This window comes from Mirounga angustirostris, unplaced genomic scaffold, assembly GCF_029215605.1.
Source record: "Mirounga angustirostris isolate CCGP_5_RB_7025 unplaced genomic scaffold, mMirAng1.0.hap1 SCAF_8, whole genome shotgun sequence".
Classification (NCBI taxonomy): domain Eukaryota; kingdom Metazoa; phylum Chordata; class Mammalia; order Carnivora; family Phocidae; genus Mirounga; species Mirounga angustirostris.
Genome location: NW_026991716.1, coordinates 95,363,721 through 95,388,434, shown reverse-complemented (window position 1 = coordinate 95,388,434; position 24,714 = coordinate 95,363,721). Strand labels below are relative to the sequence as shown.

At 44.7% G+C, this 24,714-nt stretch overlaps 1 protein-coding gene across 6 annotated transcripts; it reads left to right on the top strand.

The window, feature by feature from the left end:
* Window positions 1-146: 146 nt before the first annotated feature.
* On the top strand, window positions 147-22,979 carry DDO (D-aspartate oxidase). 6 transcript variants are annotated; one of them, XM_045865308.2, is made up of 7 exons: window positions 147-250; window positions 2,307-2,482; window positions 4,262-4,321; window positions 4,771-4,848; window positions 5,544-5,652; window positions 9,919-10,095; window positions 20,951-22,979. In XM_045865308.2, the coding sequence occupies exons 2-7, from the start codon at window positions 2,311-2,313 to the stop codon at window positions 21,516-21,518; spliced, it is 1,164 nt and encodes a 387-aa protein (XP_045721264.1). In that variant the 5' UTR covers window positions 147-250; window positions 2,307-2,310; the 3' UTR covers window positions 21,519-22,979. The 6 variants fall into 6 exon arrangements, with proteins under 6 accessions (XP_045721264.1, XP_045721265.1, XP_045721266.1 ...); XM_045865309.2 differs by lacking the exon at window positions 4,262-4,321; XM_045865310.2 differs by lacking the exon at window positions 4,771-4,848.
* The last annotated feature ends 1,735 nt before the right edge of the window (window positions 22,980-24,714 follow it).

Below are 24,714 nucleotides of genomic sequence, written 5' to 3'. Positions count from 1 at the left end.
GAGCCACAGTTCCACGGAGCTTACAAAATGAAGTTAATCCCTCCTTTCTCCAGGGAACTAAGTGACAGAGACACGGGGGTATGGGCCAATGGAGAGGAAGATTAGAGGAAATGTCCTCAATAAACTCCCCAATGGGAAGCAGTTTTACTTTCCCTCTGTCTCTCAGGGCACCTGACCAAGCGCTCACTGGGAAAACAAGTGTTGATGCCAGAGCCTTCTGTGGGTTCCAAGACCGCTTTTTCAGAGACAGGTACTTGAATCCTTCTGTTTGCAGCTCAGGGGTCATTCTGTATGTACTCTGGGGGTTTGGGGCTGTCTTAATGGGATCAGGTGACTGTGATTCACAAGTCACTGGGCCAGGATGCACCCACCTTGCTGGCTCCCTTTTCTCCTCCCTGGCAGCTGGCTGTTCTCAGCCACAGATTGCTTTCCCTCTCAACTTAATTTATTAGAGCTATTTTGAGAAAGTTGCTGGGCAGGGGAGCCTGTGAAATAGGAAAGCCAGCAAAGGGATATGTGGGTGCCTTCTTCCTCCAGGGGACATGAGCGGGGCTATGCTCTTCCAGCTTGCCCCCACCCCTCCACTGGTCTCTCCCTTGCCCCAGACCCTTCCCTCTGTCCTGGCAATCCTGTTCCTTCTCAGCTAGCCAGCCCACTGGGGAGGAAGCAGATTAACTAACGGCTGAGGAAATGCATATACTGCTTGAGACATAGAAATAACACACATTAAACCTCATTGGAGGACTTTAAATTATCATGGAGCCAGAGACTGTCAGAGCTGGAAGAAACCACTGATAGGGTGCCTGGGTGGCTCAGTTGTTTAAGCGACTGCCTTCTGCTCAGATCATGATCCAGGAGTCCCGGCATCGAGTCCTGCATCGGGCTCCCTGCTCAGCGGAGAGTCTGCTTCTCCCTCTGCTTCTCCCCCCTCTCATGCTCGCGCTCTATCATTATCTCTCTCAATAAATAAATAAAAATCTTTAAAAAAAAAAAAAGAAAGGAACCACTGACAGCTGAGCTCTGCCATGTTTGCCCTGCTCACAGCAGAACTGCCCAATGCCCTCCAGGGGAGAGGTGAATTTTGTGGGCAGGTGGCCATGATCTGCAGGAAAGGGCAACTGTGCCAAGAGGCACATTCATAGGCTGGCTTAGCCCAGTGAGCTCACCTGGTTCTAGAACATTGATAAAGATGACATTGGCCAACTGGAATAATTGCATTTTCTCTCTCTGGAGTTTCAGCCTGAGACCCACAGAGAGAGTTAGAGAGTGGGAACAGAAGTGGAAAGACAAGCAGGAAAGCAACAGTAGTTGGGGAAGCTGACAGCTGAGCAAGGCTCAGCAGGCTCCTGCTGCTCAGTGGTGAGGAGGAGGGAGGGTGTCGGGCCCTCATCAACCCTGTAGTTCCCAGGCTGGGTGCCAGTCTCAGGCTTCTGGATGTCCGCCTCCTGCATTTCCATACCGACTCTCAGAAGGAGCTGCATTTGGGAGATAGCCTCCGTGGGTCTTTCTTATTTCCAACCCAAAGGAGCTAATAAAGAATTCACATGGCCTGGCTTGCAGATGAGGGAGTTGAGGCTAGCAGGACATGGGGTGCCCCCCCCCGCCCGCCATTACTGAATCAGTACCTGAGTCTGCACGAAGGAATCCAGGTTCAAGCACGGGGGTTAGGGGGCGGGGGGATGAGGGGTGTGGGGTGGGAAAGCAGTGACAGAGGCAGGGGAGAGGAGAGGAGAGTTGGTTCCCAGTTAGAGGGGCAGGAGAGGGGAACGCAGGGTTCAGTTGTTCAAACTTTTTGTCTCATCGTTATAACTAAAAACCAGTTTGTGAACAATAAGAGCTGAGTTCCAAATTTGCCCCACGGGTCGTGTCCTCTCAGTGGCCGCTCCTAGGAGGTTTCTGGGAGAAGAGATGGCATCTCTTGTCCACCTTGCGGACTTCACCAAGCTTCCCAGGCTATGCCCACAGGAAACGTGGTTTAAGAAGGGGCAGAATGAGTAGAAATCCTCCCCCCCGCCCCCCCCCCCGGCTCCGTGCAAACCCATTTACCTATAGTGTCATTTAAAGGCAACTTTAGGCTGGTTTTGTGTAATGTCTAAAACTCCATTGAGACCTTATTGTTCAATACCCCAACATTTAGCAGAAAGAGAGCTTACAGGGGCCTCTCTTTATCCCATGAGAAATGCTGATGGGAAAGACCTCATTTTGAGAAGCTGTGGCCCTAAGGAAAGAGTCCTCAGGGCCAGGCTGTGTACTGGATGGAAGAGCCCTTAAACAAGGTTTATAGCTCACACTATCTCTCCTCCCAGGCCCATGGATCCAGTACGGATCGCAGTTGTGGGGGCAGGAGTGGTGGGGCTCTCTACTGCCATGTGCGTTTCCAAACTGGTCCCGGGATGCTCCATTACGGTCATTTCAGACAAGTTCACTCCTGATACCACAAGCGATGTGGCAGCCGGCATGCTTATTCCTCATGTCTATGCAGGTAAGAGAGGGATTTTAGCTCCTCTGTCAGATATGACAGACGTTCTGTGGACAAGGAAAGCTGGATATGCATGTCCCTGTAATGCTGTTTTAACCTCTTCCTGGTTCATGTGTTAGGAAAGGCTCAGTTACACTGCAGGACAAACAACCTCCAAACCTTAGCTTAAAAGACAAAGGTTTGTTTCTGGCTCGAACCACAGGTCAATTGAGCAGCAGCAAGGGCTCTGCTCATCACCTGGGACCTAAATGGCTGGGTAGCTGCTGTCTTGGATGTCATCAGTACCTGTGCCTGGGGGGAGACAGCTCTGGGGGAGGGGGTCTCACCCTAGCAGTTAAAGGCTCTGGCCAGGAAGCAACTTTCATCACTTCTGATGACAGGTCATTGGCCAGCACTAGTCCCCTGCTCCCACCCCTCTGAAGGGGGCCAGGAAGTCCACTTCTCTAAGGCTCCCAGAAGGCAGCCAGCCAGAAGTATTTGGTGAAGAGCACTCATGACAACCACAACTGGTAATCCTAAGGCTTTCCACCAATACCAATCATGACCACCAGCTCAGACATTACTTGTAATGAGACTAACTATCCTCACTTCTAAGCCAGTATACAAACAATCAGTCATATGTATTCGGGCTTAAAGATGCATTGATTTTTTAAAAAACATGTTTACACACCCTTTCCATTCTGTATTCTTCACATGAAATAGAAGGAGGAGGGAAACGGCAGTAAATAAAAACCAAAATCATTTTGCAGCCAATGAGGTTTATACTCACTGTCTCCACTTCCTCATTTCTACTCTTCCCCCCCTTTAATTTTAGCTTTTATTTTATTTTATTTTTTTAAATCAGTTACACGTGCACAGGAAATAAGCTCAGGAACCTGGTGTGTTTGCAGAATGCAAGTTCACACTTTCTGGACACCTTTCTTGTGACCAGAGTTCTTGTGTCCATTGTCCAGGAACCCCTTGGCTGACACCAGCCCTGGGTGAGTGGTCAGAAGGCTGCGTGATAGTCATGGAATCATCTGTGAAGGAGGCTCATCTAAGAGTCCATGCAGGCCATCGAGGCCTGAGCTCACCCTTCAGCTAGGTGGTTGGGGCCCCTAGATCAGAGAGTGCTTCTCTCTGGTGTTCCAGATAAGGGCTTCTGTCTTCTCTTTGGGCTTCTTTCAGAACAACCCCAGTGATAACAGTGATATCTTCTGTGCTCATAAGTGTCAGTACCATATGGGGACCACACCTGTCCTACAGGGTTGCTGGGGGATTAAAAGGTAATACACATAGGGGCGCCTGGGTGGCTCAGATGGTTAAGCGTCTGCCTTCGGCTCAGGTTGTGATCCCAGGGTCCTGGGATCGAGTCCTGCATCGGGCTCCCTGCTCCTTGGGACCCTGCTTCTCCCTCTGCCTCTCTCTCTCTCTCTCTGTCTCTCATGAATAAATGAATAAAATCTTTAAAAAAAAAAAAAGGTAATACACATAAAGCGGTTAGAACAGTGCCTGGTAAGTGCTGTAGCAACCATCGCGATTCCTACCATTCCTCCAGCTACGGTTTTCTCTTAGCAGCACTTGAACATGAATTAGATCACCAGGCTGGCTTGTGCTATCCACTGCTGAACTGGAATTGTCCATTCTTTGGGGATGACTCCTACAGCATGCGAGTTACGGCCACTATTTTGTTGTTAAGGTTTGAAGTGGGAACAGAGGGATGCGTTTCAATACAGCCTCAGACACTGGCTTAGCTCATTGGGGTATAATTCATGTGAGGTCTAATTTAGCTCTTTTTTGCAGCTTATTATTCCTTCCTTATTTCTAAGCCAGCGGCCCAGTCTGCAGTTTTGGAAGACAGTGGTGAGTTCACACAGGCATGTGCTTAACGATGACAGCACAGATCCACCATTAAAGAAATGTTTATTGGCAGTCTTGTTACAAGTTGTTATAAAACCCTGCTACTGAGATGCCCTCATTGGCCTGGGGACTCTGGGGAGCAGGCTGTCTCCAGAGGCCTTTTCATCTCTACCATGAACTCTAGGGACATCTCTCCAGGCAGAGCTTACCCAGCATCTTCTCTGCCTCAATTCCTTTGCCTCCTCTGTGGCTCCCCGCCCATAGCACCCCTCAGGATTATTGTTCCCCAGTCCCTAGATTCTCCCTCATGACCTTTCCCTACGGATCAGATGGCCAAATTCTTCACCCCATTTGGATTTGTTGGCGCCTCCTGGTTATGCTCGCTCTCTGTGCCTGCGCTAAACACTACTATTTTGGGGCTTCAGCCATGACCCTTATTTCCTCTCTGATAGGATCTGGGTCCAACCTCTTGTATTCTGGCAGGGATGCCCGGCTGACAGGGAGCACTGATCCACAGGACTCTGCCAGAGGTGTGGTGCCTAGTGTGGTCCCTACGTGCTCTAGTGACCCGGGGAATGCTACCCTAAGCTATGCATGAGTCCATGGAGTGGAGGGGGCTGGTGGCAATGGCAGCCTTGCATGGGGCTGCAGCAAGTCCTTCCTGAGGAGCTCAGCTCCATAATGCCAACCGTGTCTCGTCTCCGTGTATCAGAGGGTAAGGAACCTGGGCTTCCTATTGATGTATAGTCTGTTCTAGATCTGGTTGCCCTGGGCCCCACAGATCTTCCCTTGTTACCCACCCTGTTTTCAGGCCCCAGGAAAGAGGTTCTAGGTTCTTTCTTCTATCGTCTCAACTGTGGGGCCAACTGGATATACCTCCCTCGGCCTGAACGAACTTCTGCTTAGATTGGCTATGGACCTGTCAAGGTCTGGAATATTATCTAGTGCCAAAGACCACCTTCCAGATGGTTCATATATCAGATTTTGTCCTGATTGGCCAATTTACCCTCTGATGATTAATCTTTACATGAACAGAAGTCAACAGCATATGTCAACATTCAAAACTCTGGTTGCTGATGGATTCTCCACCGCAACATAGTACCTTATCTAAATGTTCCTTCCTGCCACTTTATTTTCTCCCCGTTTCTAGGATGGGGCTTGTCTGAAGCATAGTTATCATCGCCACTTTTTTTCTGTTCTGCTTTGCTTTCCCCCGTGGTTACAGACACACCCATTCCCAAGCAGAAGCAGTGGTTTAGAGAGACCTTTGATCACCTATTTGCAATTGCCAGTTCTGCAGAAGCTGAAGATGCTGGTGTTCATCTGGTATCTGGGTAAGAGAGGAAATCTGAAGTTATTTTAGAATTTAGAATGATCTTAACGGACTTTAGAATTCAACATGGGAACTATTGTTGAGCATCTGCTGTGAGCAGAGTGCTGAGCTAGATGTGAGAGGATTTTGAAGATTTTAGGCTTTACTCCAAAGACCTCAAGAAAGACAAGTTATTAGTATATTAATTATATATATTAGTATATATAGTATCAGACTTCTAAAAAAAGATTTTATTTATTTATTTTGAGAGAGAGAGAAAGCGAGTGTGCAGGGAGAGGGACGGAGGCAGAGGGAGAGAGAGAATCCAAGTAGACTCCACGCTGAGCAGAGAGCTGAATGCCAGGCCCGATCCCAAGACCCTGAGATCATGACCTGAGCCAAAATCAAGAGTTGGTCGCCTAACCGACTGAGCCACCCAAGCATCCTTATAGTATTAGACTTTTAAACAGCCATTACAGTTTCTCATCACAAATACTATTTTGAGTTTCCTCAGGGATTATGCAGTGATTTACAAATATGGCTAAAAAAACTGATAGCAGGTAAACACCGAGCTTGGACTATGTGCGGATCATGTGGCTGATGGAAAGCCAACAGGTGTGATATTGGAGAATGAGATGTTCCAAAAAAGGAAACGTTGTAGGTAACTAAAGTTACCTTTTGAAGTGCCATTTAGGAACCATATTTTTTGTTATTAATATGATTATTATAAAAGTTAAACTTTTGTTTACATTTTTTTCTTAAGTGTATACATACAAGGATATACAGTAGTGTAACTATGCTTTAAAGTTATTGGGATTAGTACCACTTTGTATGATTATTACATCAGCTGGGTACACAGTATATTTTTTATGTTATTTTCAATTTTTAGGGATTACTCTTTTAAAAATTTTTTTTAAATTAACATATAATGTAGTATTTGTTTCAGGGGTACAGGTTTGTGATTCATCAGTCTTACATAATTCACAGCACTCACCATAGCACATACCCTCCCCAATGTCCATCACCCAGCCACCCCAACCCTCCCACCCCCTTCCACTCTAGCAACCCTCAGTTTGTTTCCTGAGATTAAGAGTCTCTTATGGTTTGTCTCCCTCTCTGGTTTCATCTTGTTTCACTTTTCCCTCCCTTCCGCTATGATCCTCTGCCTTGTTTGTCCAGTTCCACATATCAGTGAGATCATGTGATACTTGTCTTTTCTGATTGACTTATTTCGCTTAGCATAATACCCTCTAGTTAGGAACCATATTTTTGAAATGGTTAGGACATTTCTATTTGATTCTTTTTTTTTTTTTTTAGAGAGAGAGCAAGAGTGTGGGAGCAGAGTGGGGGCTTGGGGAGGGGCAGAGAGAGAGGGAGAGAGAGAAAATCTTAAGCAACCTCCACACCCAGCGTGGAGCCGGATGCAGGACTTGATCTCATGACCCTGAGATCATGACCTGAGCTGAAACCAAGAGTTGGACACTTAACCGACTGAGCCACCCAGGTGCCCCTCTATTTGATTCTTAATATCTGATTTCAGGAGACATGCATAATTAAATGAAAGAGTTAAAAAAATCCTATTCGGCATTTCTAGTGCAGACTAGCATTTAGAATATGACAATATCTTTCTATAGCTTCTTTAAAAGAGATCACTAATCATTCTGTCACTTTTATGTCTTTAATTTATGACATAACATATGTCATCTGTGATATCCTATGTGATAACACAGTAATGCCCCACAGCTTTCTGAAGAACAGAGGGATGCTTGCTTTTTACTAAGTTCTCAAAACCACTGCATCTTTTGTACTGTTTAGAAAAACCTGTCCTCTCTCCTCCTTTGCTCAGGCTGTCCGCTGGCATTTTCTGCTAGTGAACACATCTGCATCAGGCAGATTTCTACCTTTTTCCTCTTCTTGCCCCGCTCACCATCACTAAAGGTGTTGACGTCACTAATTTCCCACAGTCAACACAAGTAACAACTTGCACTTCTTTTCTACCTTCTGAAGATGAATTGATACTCTAACTCCAAATCCAGCTGATGAGTCACATAGAAAAATTGTTCTCCTTGATTTATGGCCACAATTTGTTTTTGTCCAAAACCAATGTGACCATATCTAACTCACAAACTTTGTCTCTAAGTAATTTTTGAAAACAGTTGTGTCTAAAATTCAAATGTCCTTTCAAGACTAAGATTTTGCCACCATCGAGGATATTAAAAGGAATATACTTCAAGCTGGTCTAAAAGAGAGTAATTTATTTCTTTCACATGAGTGATTCTTGTCCCACTTGCTTCCACACACACACACACAAAAGAGAGATTTGAATCAGTCAAGTGAAGACAGGGGCAAAAATGTCCTTGAGCATCTTTGGCATAAATGTATAGCCTTATTCATCTGTTCATCTATGCATTTCTTCAAAACAATTTATTCAGCATTCACCAGTATCAGGTACTCGCTTAGGTATTAGAGATATAATAAGGAACCATTTAGTATACATGCTTAGCATATAGTAAACGCTCAATAAATATATGTTCAGTTAATTTTTGAGAAAAAAAGACACAGTCCTGCCCTCATATAGCTTATGGTCCGTAGGGAATGTCCTAAATCTAACTAGTTGCAAATAAGACCTGAGTTATCAACGGAAGAGAGTACAGGGTACTATGGAAGTATATCATTGGAGAATAAACTTGCTCTGGGAAGTTTGAGAAGCTACCTGGAACAAAGTGATGTTTCAGCAGAGACCATCCGGATGAGTGTAGGTTAGTTTGGTGACATTGTAGAAGTGAAGGAGACAGAGACAGGGTCAGGGACACAAGGGGTGGCATTCCAGGTAGAGGGAACCGCCTAGGCGTAGACCTGAGTCTAGGGCAACTGTGGTGTGTTGGAGGGAATGAAAAACATCCAGGGTAATGGGAAGCCATTGAGATTTTACACACTGAAGTAACTGATCATGTTTACATGTCAAAAATATCCTGCCTGTGGTGTGGAGAACAGATGTGTGGAGAGAGAGAGATGGTGGTACAACCGATTAGGTGTTGATTGTGGGGACAGAGAGTAGATGGATTTGAGAAGTTGATGGGACTTGAGACTTGACAGTTGATGGCATGTGGGATGGGGAGAGAGAGAAAGTCGACATAGGTCTGGGTCTGGTTGTGGAGCTCAGGAGAGAAAAGAGGGCTCGAGGCATAGCCCCCTGAGTGTTTGGCCTGTAGACAATGATGAAGATAGAGAAGGGGCAATCTAGCCCAGGGAGAGTGTGCAGAATGAGACCGCAAGAAGGCCCAGTGTGGAACTCTGCAGCAAACAGCATTCATACCTTCCCCAGGGGCCCCTTTGAATGGATTCCTTAGAGATATATAAATTCTGGTGTGTGAACAACCACATCATGAGCAACTATGTACAGCACTCAAGTGAATTTCCTTGCTATTTTAGAGCAGCCATGATTTACAACACTTATTCCTATTGATGAAAACAGCCCAAGACTTGCAAATCCAAACACATGCTTAGCAGTTATTAGTAGTGCTATTACTGGCTTGTTAACAACCAGTATCATTCCAGCCTCATCCACCCTGGCCATGCTGCTGGCCTAACAGTCACTGAGCTCCTCCTGACAACTCAGCTTCTCTTACTGACAGCGTGAGGGGATGACCCACAACTTAACTCATAATTCACACTCTGCCTCCTCTACACCCACCATGGCTCACTCCAGTTTAGACATTTTGTTTGGAATTGAGGGCAACCTTTAAGCTTCTGATGGATGCTTACAACTTATGTAAAATGTTCTACAAGACACCAAAACCTTTCCTCAAAAATGCATAATCATAAGTCAATAAAAAAAGTCTGAGCGATAGCTTTTTAGAAAAAAAACCCGTTAAATCCAATTTTTAAAACACAACTTTTAAATGTCTTATTCCCCTCAATCATGAACATTTCAAACTTAGCTGCTGAATTATCTGAACCCAAGAGAATGGAAGAGTAGATCTTTTTCTTTTTATGTGTATGGGAATTGTGTTTTTATTTTTATTTATTTATTTTTAAAGATTTTTTTATTTATTTGGGAGAGAGCACAAGAGGGGGAGAGGGGTAGAGGGAGAAACAGACTCCCCACTGAGCAGGGAACCTGATGCGGGGCTCGATCCCAGGACTCTGGGACCATGACCTTAGCCAACTGAACCACCCAGGCGCCCCAGGAAGTGTGTTTTTAAAATGCTTTAGAGAATGTCATGTGGGGTTCACAGGTAATGTATTTCACAAAATTTCAGGAAATTTTTCCACTTATGTATTTGAGTTGGCAGATATTTCGAAGCGTTCCTACGGAAGAAGTGCCATTCTGGGCTGATGTGGTTCTGGGGTTTCGGAAGATGTCCGAGGCTGAACTGAAGAAATTCCCCCAGCATGTGTTCGGTCATGCTTTCACAACTCTGAAATGTGAAAGCCCTACTTACCTCCCATGGTTGGAGAAGAGGTCAGTTGAAATGGCTCCTCGCTGCTTCCTTTATCTGTCATAGCCATAAATAACTTCATAGCTCCTCATAAAATAGGAATGGAAAATTCCCTGTGGTCCCTCAGAGCTCACCTGCAGTGTGTCTTGTTGCTCCCAATGGCCAGGGCTGTGTCAAACAATCTGAAGACAGTGTTTGTGTCACAAGCAGTAAGTGACACCACACCGATAGGAACACATCCATCTTCTTCTAGTGCATGATGCATGGTTCTTATTCATGCTGCATGATTTGGTCCCCCGCCCACCAGTAAGTAAAACCCACTCATTGACACAGTATCTTAGATTTCCTCATTTGTAAAATGGAGACATTTGGAGAGTATGCTTCCAGCTATCAAATTATATGATTTGCTCCAGTTCTTTAGACGGAGAATCTTAAGCTTATTATAAATATTTTTGAAATTTTTTTCATTAGTGATAGAGAAAATAGCTTCCTTATTTTCTTTGTTATAATTAAGACCTCTAAACCTGAGAGGTCATATCTTATCTAGATTAGGTAATTGCTTCCTCACCAAGTTCAGTCCGAAATACCTTGAACTTGCATTTTGGCCTGGTTTTCGGGACTTCCTGATTCCACCTAGTTAGGAAACACATCAAGAGCATCTTTATTTGAGACACATCAATAAATCTCTCTTTAGTCTAGAAATTGTAAGTGTATTGAGGGTTATGAAACATTGGCCTTTTCAATCCCCAAATCTTTATATTTGGTAGATAAAGAGGGACAAGGTGAATTATTGTGTAAACCTTGGAAAAGTGACAGGATAGGAGTGGCAACGATGATCCGGTCCCAGGTGTGGGCCATAGAATGACTGATTCCTACAATTCACTAATCCCACGATTCTGTGTTCAACATCTGTGTCTGAACCTGGCACTGTGTTAGAAGCTGGTCAAAAAAAAAAAAAGGATAAAATATGATCACTTTTCTTAAGGAATTCAGAGTCTGACAGGGGTGATGGTGTGCATGTGTATGTGTGTGCACGTGTGTGTTTATACGTGTTAATTAACAATTACAGTAACTCGCATAGTAGGGGTATACAGATTTTGAGGGTGGATTGGGAGCACAGACAAGGGAGCCTAAGTCTGTCGGGCTCATGTCAGGAGCATCACAATACATCTTTGTAGCTTTATAAGAGGTCTTCTCACTTTTACCTATTAGCTATTTATACGGGACATTTTCCTTTTGTAAGTTCCAGTTTTCGTTAGACCCACCCTTTCATGCCTTGTTCACTGGGCCTTAAACCATGTTTGCATGCTAAATTGGACCCTGTGGACATCAGCTGATAAATAAACATTTTGAGCCATCCTGTGATGAAGTTGCCCATCGGCCAACAGTCAAGTTTCAGCAGCATCATGATCTTTCCCTCTGTAGTACATTTTCCTTGTAGTACAAAAATGACTGGAAATAGGAAATTGGAAGTGTTAATGCTAGTGATTTGAGATGGAGGTACCACATACTTTATCTTAATTAAATTCAGATAAAGGGAAATTATTAGGCATGCCACAAGGGGCCGAGCTTTACTGTCATTATTATACTATGTACTATTTTGTTTGATTATGATAAAAAATGGAAGAACATGTATAAAATGTCGAGTCTAAAAAGTGAGTTGTCATTAGAGGGGTTTATAACTTGGGGGAAAGTTTCATTATTACCCCCACATCTATTGTTTGGCTCCTTTGTCTTGGACTTTTTTCTCCATGTTCAGGAAGGTCTATAGAAAACCTGGCTGGATCCCTGTGGTCTTCAGCAGATCAGGCAGAAGCAGGGAAGGGAGACTCCTGCAGAGTGTTTGTCCCCATCACAGAGACTGGCAAAGGCTGGCTTCTCTGTGTGGAAATGGCACGGGGTCAGGGGTGGTAATGGACACAGAGATAAGGGAAGTGGATGAATTCGTATAACCCTTTACCCAGATTCCTAATAGTTTCTTTGTCATTTTCACTCTCTCATATATAAAAATGCAGATATATATATATACATTTTTTCCCAGAGCCATTTAAGAGTATGTTGCAGACATGATGATGCCCCATGATTTCTGAATATTGCCATGTATATTTTCTAGGAACAAGGATATCCTTTTACATAAACAGAGTACTATGATAAAAATCTAGATATTTATATTGATACTGGAATCTATGGACCTCATTCATATCTTGCCCCCAAAAGGACTCAGTAAGGTCCTTTGAATAGAGACACTTGGTCCCCGATCCAATCGATGGTCACACATTACATTTAGTTATCATGCCTCTTCAGTCTGTAGTCTGTCTTTGTCTTTTATGACCTTTATAACTTTGAAGAGTACAGACCAATTGCTTTGTAGAAGGTCTCTCACCTGGGGTTTGTCAGAGATTTCCTCATGATCAAATTAAGGTTGTATGTTTTTGGTGGAACCCCACAGAAGGAATGTTGGCTCCTTAGCATGTCATATTAGGAGGCACGTCGTGTTGGTTTGTCCCCTTCCGGTGACATTAACTTGGATCACCTGGCCTGCCAGTTATCTCCAGTGTGAATTTACTACATTTTCCCTTTGTAATTACGAAATGCTTTGTGAAGGTACAGCTTGAAGTTGTGTAAATACCCTGCTCCTCATCAAACTTTCGCCTACTAGCTTTAGCTCTCATTCATGATTCTTGACTCTATCATTACTATAATATTTGCCAAGTGATAATTTCGGTTTTTTAGAGATTTTATTTATTTACTTGAGGGGGTAGGGACTAGAAGGGAGAGCAAGGGGGTGTGGAGAGGAAAGGGGAAAGAATCTCAAGCAGGCTCCCCCAATGCAGGGCTTGATCTCACAACACCTCACTTGAGCCGAAGCCCAAGAGTCAGAGGCTTAACGGACTGAGCCACCCAGGTGCCCTGCCAAGTGATAATTTCTAACTCCTTCCACATTTAGTTTGTTTTCTCCTATAAGGAAAAACTTTTTCCCCCTATATTTATTCAGTTATTTATTTATGTCAGTATGGACTCGGGGATTCCTATTTTATTCAATGAATTATAATCTATTAGTCTTATTATTTATTTTGATGTTCAAATTGCCTAAGATTTGGCCAGTGGGAGCCCCTTCAAGCTGCTCTTGTGTCTTTTTGACATTTCTGCATCTCTAGCACTTTCTTACTTTTGGGCACAACAGCATTCCACACACTCCAATTTTGAGAAGAAAAACATTTTCTTTTCATGAATATTTCCTTCTGTCTTTTCCTTAAAACAAACCTGATGCAATGCTACATTTTAAATTTATATATTCAATGCAGTATATTCAATGGTACTTTGTGCCAGCGGGAGCCACCTCCTGAGAGCAGTGCCACTGGCCTGATGACCGGGCAGCTAGGGTTCGTGCCTGGGAGCACGCTGCTTCCCGTCGGGTTTTAGGCGACAGAGTCAAGGAGGCTTGAGGGGCTGCTCTTGTCCCCCCTAGCGTCCTGGGGAGGTCTTCGTCAGTCCATATGTTGGATACACACATCCACCACGACAGTAGACTGGGGGGTGGGTGCCTCAGACAGACAGTACACACACACCCGTGTCCCACCAACCCCCCATTCTATCCTTTCAGCACTGTCTTGGGTCCCTAATACCTTCCTCTTCCTCCTGTGCACCCCCCTCCCCAAAGCGAGGCCTGCGCAGATAGCACAACAGGGCCTCTCTCCGTGGAGATCAGCTGTCCTCTCTTCCCTCAGGGCCTGACATCTGGCCAGAAAGCCAATGTGGGGGAGGAAGAGAGCCACGTGTCCCCTTTCCTCCTGAGGCAGGCTTTGTAGGGCAGGGACTCCTCCATGCCCAAGGCAAGCCTTTCAGGCAAGGATTTCAAGCCAAGTGAGAGGCAGGGTGGCATTGTGGTGAGGGGGTGGGACCCCTGGGCCTCACTCTGTGGACTGCCACCTGCTCTTCTCCACCAGGGCAAACCCCGCTGGGAAGCCACACAATCACTGCTTGTTCCTTGCACTCAGGGTCTGTTGTGCGCCCTCCTACACCCCTTCTACACAATGGGAGCGTTCAGCCTACAGTGTTCTGACTCAAAAACGGGCTTTTCACTCAGCAAGCAGCACAAAAATGTCTCCAACGTAAGCTCCAGCCTTCTGAAATAATATAAACTTTCAGGAAAGACCAAAAAAAAAAAAATGTTTTTAACCAAAATTGAGATCTTCAGCTTTTTTCGAAGAACAGAAGGGATCATCTCCCTCTCAAAAAGAGAAACGATGCCCAATAATATCCAGAACAAACAAAAGAACAAAAACCCCTCAGAGGTTTAATCAGCCATGCAGATCATGTTTTATATCCTCAGCCAGTGGAGTCATATTCTGCTGCTTTTTACTTGCCCCGTCCAGGAAATGAATCACAGAGGCAGTAAGTCAACCGAGCCTGTCTCTTTGCCAGACATCGTACCTAAATAAATCATCCCGGCTGGATCAGGATCGTCCTGCCTGTGACAACATCCGGAAGGCTGGGTGCCTCATTTCTGTGCTGGGGGACCCTGTAACTTAGGTGCATTGCTTTCTTTCAGGAGGCCATGCTTTCTACTGTGGCCCGGGTAAGGCGGGCGCTGACCACACTGAACTGCTCTCTCGGTACTTCCTTCCCCCGGTATAACAAGGCCTCACAGTTACTTTCCCTGTCTCCCATCTCCTGTAGCTTCTGTTCTCCCACTTGGCCTGACTCACAGCAGTGCCTCTGGAAAAAAACTCATGTGGCTCCCCAGGAGTTGGACAGAAATATGGATTGTACATCAGGAACGTGACAGATGGGCCCTGCCTTATGAATGTCCAGCTTGCAAAGGGGTCTTCCTGTACAGCAGACCCCTGCTTCCCCAACACCAACACGCACCTTGCCCCTGGAGCCCAACTGTCCTTTTCCAGGCCTCTAGGTATTTCTCCTCCTCCCAGCACCTGTCGCCTCTGACCAGAGGAGCTGTGGACAAATGATGGTCCCAGACGCAAGCCTAATGTGAGCACCCGTTTTCTGCCTGGCTTTGCAAGGCTAAAGTGGGAGGTTACCAGCCAGGCAGGTGCAGAATGATGGTGTTTGGTTTTTCTGATGGCGGCAACAAGGTTAGCGTGGAATAGATGGAGGCTGTGTGCGATGTGGTAGCCTTAGGGGTTTCCCCTGGGGCGTCAGTAACTGCCTAAAGGCAGCGCAACAGGTGACTTGTTCCCTGAAGCCCCATCCCCTAGTCTGACTCAGGGTGCTCGGCTGCTCCCCGCCAGGACCACCCTGCCCATAGAAACCCTGAGCTCGTCCACACAAGGGACCAGAGGCCACTGCACCCCTGAATGGAACATACAAGTTCATGGAGTGGTCAGAGCAGGGATGGATATTCTGAGAAGTGGGAAATAGAAAGCAGTTGATTTTATTAGAATATGCACTGCAACGAAATGAGTGAGGAATATGGCCATCAGATGAGATCATGTGGTCAGGTCAATATTAGACTATATATAAAACACAAGAAATCCCATGTATTCTTCACCCAGATTCCCCAAACCCTAAACTTACCATATTTGCTTTATCCTTTTCCCTCTAAATGTATGCCTTTTTTTCTGAACCATTTGAGAGAAAGCTGCAGATGTGATGCTGCTTTACCCCAAATACTGAATATGTATTTCTTAAACTCAAGGCCATTCTCTTATATAACCAAGGTCAACTAAGCAGAATGAGGGCATTAAATTAACATGGGTACATTTCTGAAATCTACAGACCTTATTCAGATTTTGCCAATTGTCCCAATAATATATATTACAGCAAAAGAAAATCCAAGATCATATATCATATGTTGCAAAAATATATATTTATCATATATACTTACATATATGTGTATATATGTGTGTGTGTATATATATGCTATATATATTCATTAGAAGCAAGTGACTAGGTTCAGCCAACATTCAAAGGGAGGGGAATTAGGCTTCAGCCTTAAAGGGTTCAAAGAATTTGTGGATATATCTTGAAAACATCACCATTGACCCTCTGAGTACAAATTGTTTACATTCCTACCATATGCAAAATATGCATATATATGTAAACATATATATGTATATTTAAAATCTAACTATTATAAGCTATTTTAGGTATAGCTACACTAAGTGTCACTATGAAGGAACAGTGGACTTTTTCTCTTTTCCTCTATTTTATTCCTTATTATATGATGTAGTCTTTTGTTTGTTTCAAGTTTTTTAATTAATTAATTAATTAATTTTAAGCTTTTATTTATTTATTTGTTAGAGAGAGAGAGAGAGCACAAGCAGGGGGAGCTGCAGGCAGAGGGAGAAGCAGGCTCCCTGATCAGCAGGCTCCCTGATCTACAGGCCACCCAGGCGTCCCTCAAGTTTTTATTTAAATTTTAGTTAGTTAACATGTAGTATAATATTGGTTTCAGGAGTAGAATTTAGTGATTCATCACTTATGTGCAACACTCGGTGCTCATCACAAGTGCCTTCCTTAATACCCATCACCCATCTATCTCATCCCCCCTCCCACATCCCCTCCAGCAACCCTCAGTTTGTTCTCTAGAGTTAATAGTCTCTTATGGTTTGCCTCCCTCCCTTTTTCCCCCTTCTCCTGTGTTCATTGGTTTTGTTCCTTAAATTCCACATATGAGTGAAAGCATATGGTATTGTGTTTCTCTGATTGACTTATTTTGCTTAGCATAATACCCTCTAGTTCTATCCACGTCATTGCAAATGGCAAGATTTCATTCTTTTTTATGGCTGAGTAATAGTCCTTTGTGTGTGTGTGTGTGTGTGTGTGTGTATACACACATACCACATCTTCTTTATCCATTCATCAGTTGATGGACATTTGGGCTCTTTCCATAGTTTGGCTATTCTTGATAATGCTGCTATAAACTTCGGGGTGTATGTAGCCCTTCAAATTAGTATATTTGTATCCTTTGGATAAATACCTATCCAAAGGTATTGCTGGCTCGTAGGATAGTTCTATTTTTAACTTTTTGAGGAAACAGTGGACTTCTTTGAATCTGTGTGCATAGTACTATTTGCCAAGTGAGGTTTTAAATTAGGTTTCCTTTTAATCTCATTTTCAAATAGACTGGACACAGTTAATTTTTTGATCACTGTTATTAAGGTGTCATGCTTCAGGCTTGAAGCAAGGATTAATTTTTTTAATTGACTCTGTCTAATAACGCATACAAAAGACATCACAAAATGCTTCCCAAAGCCAGCCCTACCCCCCCCCCCCAGGTTCTTGGCCACTGTCCTCTCCCAGCCTCCTTGCATCTCTCTACATCTCTAGCAATGGCTTCCTAACTCTTCACTCTTTCTCTCATCAGTGGCTCAAAAACTCAATGCTGTTTTCCTCATTCCAGCGCACTTGAAACTATAGCAGCAGTGGGGAGAATTGTCCTCTTTCCAGCTCTGACACCTGGGGTTCCACTGCTCAGGCCTGACTCTCACCAGTTCTCTTCAAATCAGTCCCCTCAGGCTCTGGTCCTCAGGCTCTGGCCCTCGCCCCCTAACAAGCAAGTTCTAGCCAGTGTGAGGAGTCAACTGGGGAACAGACACCATGTCATCCCCTCTTCTCTCTACCCTCCTTGGTGGGCACCAATTTTACAAAAGCAATCTGGTTTGCAGAGAAGTATCCTGGCCTTCATGCAGACAGTCATGTACCCTCTCACCCCAAAGTCATCTTGGATCCTTAGAAGAGAGTTTTTACTTTGTATTTGTATAATCCACAGACCTATTTGGATCATCTTCCCAGAATAAAGGTACAAGCTTTAAAATATTACCAAAGGAGTGTCAAAATGTCTGTATTTGGCCAGATGAAAGTGCTTTAACATTTTAAATGACAAAAATGATGTTTTCCCCCAGTTTCTACTCATTAGACTCCGCAAACAATTTTGGGTCTAAGTCTCAGCAGGTGAATTCCAGGCATACATGGCTTCCGGGGCAGTATCTTGGCTCTGCTGTACCCCTTGTTCTGTCCCTGCTGAGCTGCACCCCACATCCTGCCCTGACCTCCCACTCCCAGTTCCTCCCTCCTGAGCCCAGAGGCCCAGCTCTGCGGTCAAAGCAGCCTCATCCCTCGTACTAGAGCTCACAGGGCCCTGTCTTCCCCCCATCTCCCCTTTCCCCCAGTGGGTCTCCACACTGAACCCCCACCTCCCTATTTCTTTCTTTTCTTTTTACTCTTTTTTTTAAAAAGATTTTATTTATTTATTTGGCAGAAAGAGAGAGAGAATGCACAAGTAGGGGGAGTGGCAGGCAGAGGGAGAGGGAGAAGCAGGCACCCCACTGGGCAGGGAGCCCGATGTGGGGCTTGATCCCAAGACCCTGGGATCGTGACCTGAGCCGAAGGCAGACGCCCAACGGACTGAGCCACCCAGGAGCCCCACTCACCTCCCTATTTCGTGCTGCACAGGATTCCTCTCTTACATGGCTTAGGCTGAGGCAGGTGATGGGAGGTGGGGTGCAGGGGTGCCTCTAGTCCCATGAGAAGAGAGAGGATGAGGGGACTCCCCTTTGCTTCTGGGATGTGGTTGTGTGTGTGTGTGTGTGTGTAAAGAAGTGCTTAGTGGAGTCCTATCCCTCTCAGGGCCATACGTGCTCAGTTTCCTTCTTGCTGAACCCCCCCGCCCCCCCTTTATGCTTCAGGCTGACATGGTCCTGCAGAGGGCTGACATTTAGGCTTGGTGAAAATGGGCACCCTTGGGTTTTAGCGTGATGACCAGGAGACATTGGTCTGGTGCTATTAGTGAGCACAACTTCTTGAGTCCCCCGTCTCCGCATTTCCTCATGGGAGGTTGGGACAAGGCATCCCCCCTATCTAGAATGAGGTCTTGCTCAGGTGTAGGAAACCCTACGGGGAAAGTCTCCAAGCTTATACCCCCAACCATGTCATTCAAAACCCCCAGAATAAAATAACTACCTTGTATGATTGTAAAAGTGCTTGGTCACCCAACATACAGCTTCCAGGTATGGTTTCCTCCTACACCCTGGTGCCCCCTGATGCATTGCCCATGGGATAACAAGAGTGACTGGGCATCACCATGTGGTTGTATCGCAACAGTACAAGGATGATGGGTCCCTGGCACATTCAGTAAGTTCCCTCCTGGGGTCAAGGCCAGGGAGGCACTCAGCACCGAAAGCCTGCGGGGGCCTTCCAATCACTATGATAATTTCAGAAGTCTCCAGGTAGAGAGTGGACTTTCATTAGTAGCAACCAGAGGGGGACCCTTGAAATGGAAGAGAAGGACATTTACATTTGTTGAATTTATACATAATATTTATAAAAACCCTGTGGACTCAACATTCTTATTCTTAGGTGATAGTTGAGGAAACAAGTTCAGTTCGGTCAAGTCCCCAGGCTGGTAAAATTCCTTTATTTCTCTGAATTAGGAAAATAATTCTGAGTTTTAATTAGAATAGTTGGAACACAGAGCACAACGGTTAACTATCAACATGTGGAATCCACAATCTATTAAAAGTAAAACCAAGATAATGTTCAAATAATAATCAACGTAAAACATTTTTTGAAGTCCAAAGGTCATTCTATTAAACCACTGAATGTAAGTGATAGATGGGTGTGGGGAGCAGGCAAACTCCTTTTGGATTTTATAGTAGCATAGCAACTATACCTTTTCCCACACTGCTCCCCCCATTAAAAAAAAATACCGAGGAACTACAATGTGTTATGTGCTGTGTCAGACTTTTTCCAGATGCTGTCTCATTTCATTTTCACAAGGAGCCTATGAAGTCAGTACTGATATCTCCAAATTATGGATGGAGGATTAAAGTTCACAGAAATTAAATAACTTGACCAAGGTCTTCTGATTGGTAAAGGGGAAAGCCCTCCTAAACTCTTTTTCAAAAGTCTTTTCTTTACATTCACTATTTTAAGGAATATTAGCACACTGCAATATGTTGGTCAGCATCACCACAAAATTCATCGGTGAATGTATTAAAACTAATGCTGTTGAACTGTACACCTAAAAATGGTTAAGAGAGTGAATTTTATGTTCTGTGTATTTTACCACAATTAAAAAAAAAAAAGATTTACTTTTTGGAAGTTGGATTTACATTTTGGAAATGGCTTATCTATAAGCCATTTCCTTTTTAAAAATTTTTTTTAATTTATTTATTTTTGAGAGAAAGCCCACGTGCACGAGAAAGAGCGAGGAAGGGGCAAAGGGAGAGGGAGAGAAGCAGACTCCCCGCCAAGCAGGGAACCCAGCCATGCAGGGCTTGATCCCAGGACCCCAAGATCATGACCCCAGTGGAAACCAGGAGTCCCACACGCAACCTACTGAGCCACCCAGGTGCCCCAAGCCATTTCTTTTTGTTATGGATATACTTGGTCCAAAATGTCATTATCAACCACAACTGTCAGTCCATCAGCTGCAAATATTTTACATTTGTCTCATGCTAACATTCCTGTGGTAGACATAAAGTGGGGGGTGTGACCCCTGTTCCAAACATCTAGTTAGGGAGACCAGAATAAAGCAAAGAAACATGCAAGAGTTAACAATATGAGACAAAATGCCTAAGGCTGCAAATTTAGGTGCTAAATACATGGCATAAAAAGAAAGGCTAGGGGATTTAAAATACGGATTGATTTAGTATTCATTTAGCAGCTAGTATGATATAAGAACTTTATAAAACATGAAAAGGACGAGACATTTCTTTTGTTTTGGATTTTTGAAACAGGTTTTCATTTAGCTTCCAGTATAGGAATCCCCAGTATCCAAGGATGCGAGGCAGTCGGTGGCTAGAATTTGGCCTGCTTGGGCCCTGGATGCGGTGGCCTTGCCCGTCATTTCCCGTGAGGGCTTGAGCAGGAAGCTGCTGAGGTTCACCTAATGGTCTCTCTCGTTCTTCCCAGGTTAAAAGGAAGTGGGGTCCTGATACTTACCCGACGAATAGGAGACCTGTGGGAGCTTCATCCATCCTTCGACATCGTGGTCAACTGCTCAGGCCTTGGAAGCAGACAGCTTGCAGGAGACTCAAAGATTTTCCCCGTGCGGGGCCAAGTGCTCAGAGTTCAGGCTCCCTGGGTGAAGCATTTTATCCGAGAGGGGAGTGGGCTGACATATATTTATCCCGGCATATCCAACGTAATCCTGGGTGGAACAAGGCAAAAAGGAGACTGGAATCTGTCCCCAGATGCAGAAATTAGCAGAGATATTTTTTCCCGTTGTTGTGCTCTTGAGCCCTCCCTCCATGGAGCCTGCGACATCAGGGAGAAGGTGGGCTTAAGGCCCTTCAGGCCAGGCTTGCGGCTGCAGACAGAGCTCCTAGCCCAGGATGGTAGGCGGCTGCCTGTGGTCCACCACTACGGCCACGGGAGTGGGGGCATCTCTGTGCACTGGGGCACTGCTCTGGAGGCCGCCAGCCTGGTAGGCGAGTGTGTCCGAGCCCTCAGAACCCCCAGTTCCAAGTCAAAGCTGTAGGTGACATGAAGTGACAGCAAATGGCCCCGGAGACTATTGATCAAAATACAATCTAAGCACCAGAACTGATTCCAATAACTTTTCCATTGCATGAAAGTTTAATTAGATATATCTTTGTTTTCAAAATTAGAAATGATGCAATATGAATCCTTAGTAGCCTTAGGACTGGTACTAACCTAATCTCGTACCAATGTAGAACGAGGCTTAAGTCTACTAATGACATAGGGCATAAAACTCTATTTTTGTTAAAAATACTTGTTATAGAATAAGATTTCTCTTAGATCCGGTGTTCAAAGCTCTGTGCTTATTTACAAGGATGCTGGAAACTGTAGGGATTTTGACATCTTTTGGCTAATAAGTCCACTGCAAGAGATAATGTATGGAAAACACTTAACTCGCTGTCAGTTGCAGAGATGCCCATGATGTTTGTGGGTTGCATTCAAGCGAGCATTATAATCCCTCTAAATAAAAGACACGGTGATCATGCAACACAGGCTTATTACATTTAATAGAAGACAAAGCATGGTTCCTCCTAGTACTTGTGGTGACCGATTTCTCCCCTCAGCTGGTCATGATGGGTAGAAGACAGGGATGAAGTTACCTATGAACATGGCATCAACTCAATAGCTGTCTGGAGTCAGTCACCTAAGGGTGGTACTTTCCCTTACGACAAATGACTGAGCACTTGCTTGTTGTGTGGTTGACTTTGCCTAAGCATTTTTGAGGATTGAGTAGCAGGGGCAGCCAAAGAGCTAATTTGCTGATTAGGATGGAACAATCATTCTGAATGAAATATATACAAAGAGTTTTCTGCAAGCTGTAAAAAACAAAAAACAAAAACTACCGGGAAGGAGGGGAAATGTGTCATGATAAAATAAGTTTGGGAATTGCTGAAATAAATTAGTCTAACCTGGTTTCTTGACTCAGGTCTGCTCAGAGTTAATCTGTTCATATATATTGTGAATGCTCACAATATATATGAAGGGTTTTGGCTTTAGTGAATGGTAAAGGAGGTGCTATTCACTAAGGTAAGGACGCTTTGGAGAAATAGATGTAATTTTAATTTTAATTTTAATTTTGGCAGGAGATGGCTGGTGTTTAGTGATAGTAAGTTCTATTTTGGACATCCCGGGGTTGTGGGGGGGAGGTGAGGTTGGCAAAGAGAAGGTGGGAAAGAGAAAGCCCCCAGCATAGCGCCATTTTACTGTTTTGTTCACTGAGCTTTTGCATGTGATTTTTTTTTTAAAGAGAACATTTGGCTGGAAGAGGGAGTGAGGGAGAGAGGAGAGAGAGAGAAAACCAGTGTGCTAGATGATCTTAATTTTTCCTTGTAGTGTTAAAAATCCTCCAGTGTGCTTCTTCCCCATAGGTTCCCACCAGGGGGTGGTATTGTATCAAATTCAGATAAGTTGGGAACTCTGAAAATTGAGAAATGACTAGAAATAAAAAAAATGGATACCAGCTGTGTGGAGTGACTGTGTGATTCTTTTCAGGTTTTGGAGTTTATATGCCACGAACGTAATTGTTCTGTGTAAAGTATTTGAGAAACATGCAAACTTAGGCTGACCACACGTGTACATGCGTGTACTCATTGCATTCTGTGAGAAGTACTAAGTCATGATAAAATGGCATTTTAAAGAGAGGGAATAAAACATTTAATGGTTAAAATGAAGATCCAGACGGCCGCTCAAAGTAGGTATGGTTTAGTTGTGTTTACGATGGTTTGAAGTGTACTCGTTTGTGCCTTATGCCCATGGTTTAGATCCTGCAGCGTTTCCATTTCAGGTACGTAGGCTCACACTCCATGCTGCTGTCTATTTGCTACTTTAGGTCAGTCTGCTTTTATTTTTCTAGTCCAACTGAAAGATTGAAAGATTGAAGACTTCTTGATCATGGCTCCATGCCCTGATTCCATGTTCACTAATTGTTAAATATTTGCTCCCCGTGTCTCTTAAAAGTTTATTCATTTTGGTTAGCAGCTGCCAACCTGGGCTGCATGCTAGAACCAACTAGAATCACCTGGGAAGTTTTGAAAAAAATACCGATTTCCAGCCTGCTGTATTAACTTAGAATCTTTGGCAGGTGGTGTGGGACCCCTGCATCAGTATTTGCTCAAACCTGCCCACAGAGTTCTAACCTACAGCTGCGGGCAGCTGAGAACTACGGAGCACTCTCCCCTCCTCTCCTCCTAGGACTCCAGAGCTCCCATAACCACGACCCCTCCCTTCCTCCTTCGTCATCTTGCCGCATGGGGTCAGGAGGGATGTGCTCTCGTAAGTGGTGTGTAGGCACTTCTGGGCAAGGTGGCCTATGGAATTGGCTATCTCCCAAAGTGGCTCCCTAGAAATGCTGGGAATTACCTTGCTGGCTCTGGGTCAGCTGCCTAGACTCAGCGGTCTTTTTCTGAAAGATGAGAAACTGAACAAACGGATGATGGCCAGACCATATATAAACCTAGAACTCTGACCCCCAGCCTGCAGCAACCAGCTCAGGAAACCAACCCCCTCGTCTACAAGCCACCCAGGGAGCCCGCCTGCTCTCTGTCAGATGTGCAGGAGGCCAGACTGCTATCTCTAGTAACAATCCAGAGAGCTAAACAGTCGTTTCGGAAACAGTCGGCCCCAAATGGCCAGGACTTGATTAATAACTGACAGCTGCACTAATTTTTGGCCCCTGGTCAACTTGGGAGCAAGTACAGAAAGCCTCCACGCACCCCTAACCAGTCACCCGGCATGCCCCGCTTCTGGTTAGCTCGCTTCCAGCGTCCTCATGCCGACACAAAGACCCCACTCAGAGCATAAAGTCTTCTCTTGTTTGCTACTCGAAAGCTCCCCCACTCTTCTGCCCACCTGGAAGCCATGGTGGCCGATTCCCTTGCTAGAGCAAACTCTGGATCAGTCGTTGCTGTTTTCTCGTTTTGAGGGTCTTCATTTCCACAAGGATTTCCTGTTTCTGTAAGTTGTTGTCTTCTTTGGTGATCTGTGCTAAGGCCAGAGACCAGAGTACTTCCTCCCGCCCCCCATTTTCTATTACAGACCATTTAAATTTTCTTCCCCGAACATGGAGAACAACCCATTTCCTTCTTAAATCTCTGCTTGCAAGTGTCTGACGTTTGTGGCGAGCTCGGACCGGCTGTGCCTGTGACCCAGCGGCCCCCGCGGCTTGGAGGGAATGGGCACTGCAAGCTAGGTGCTTC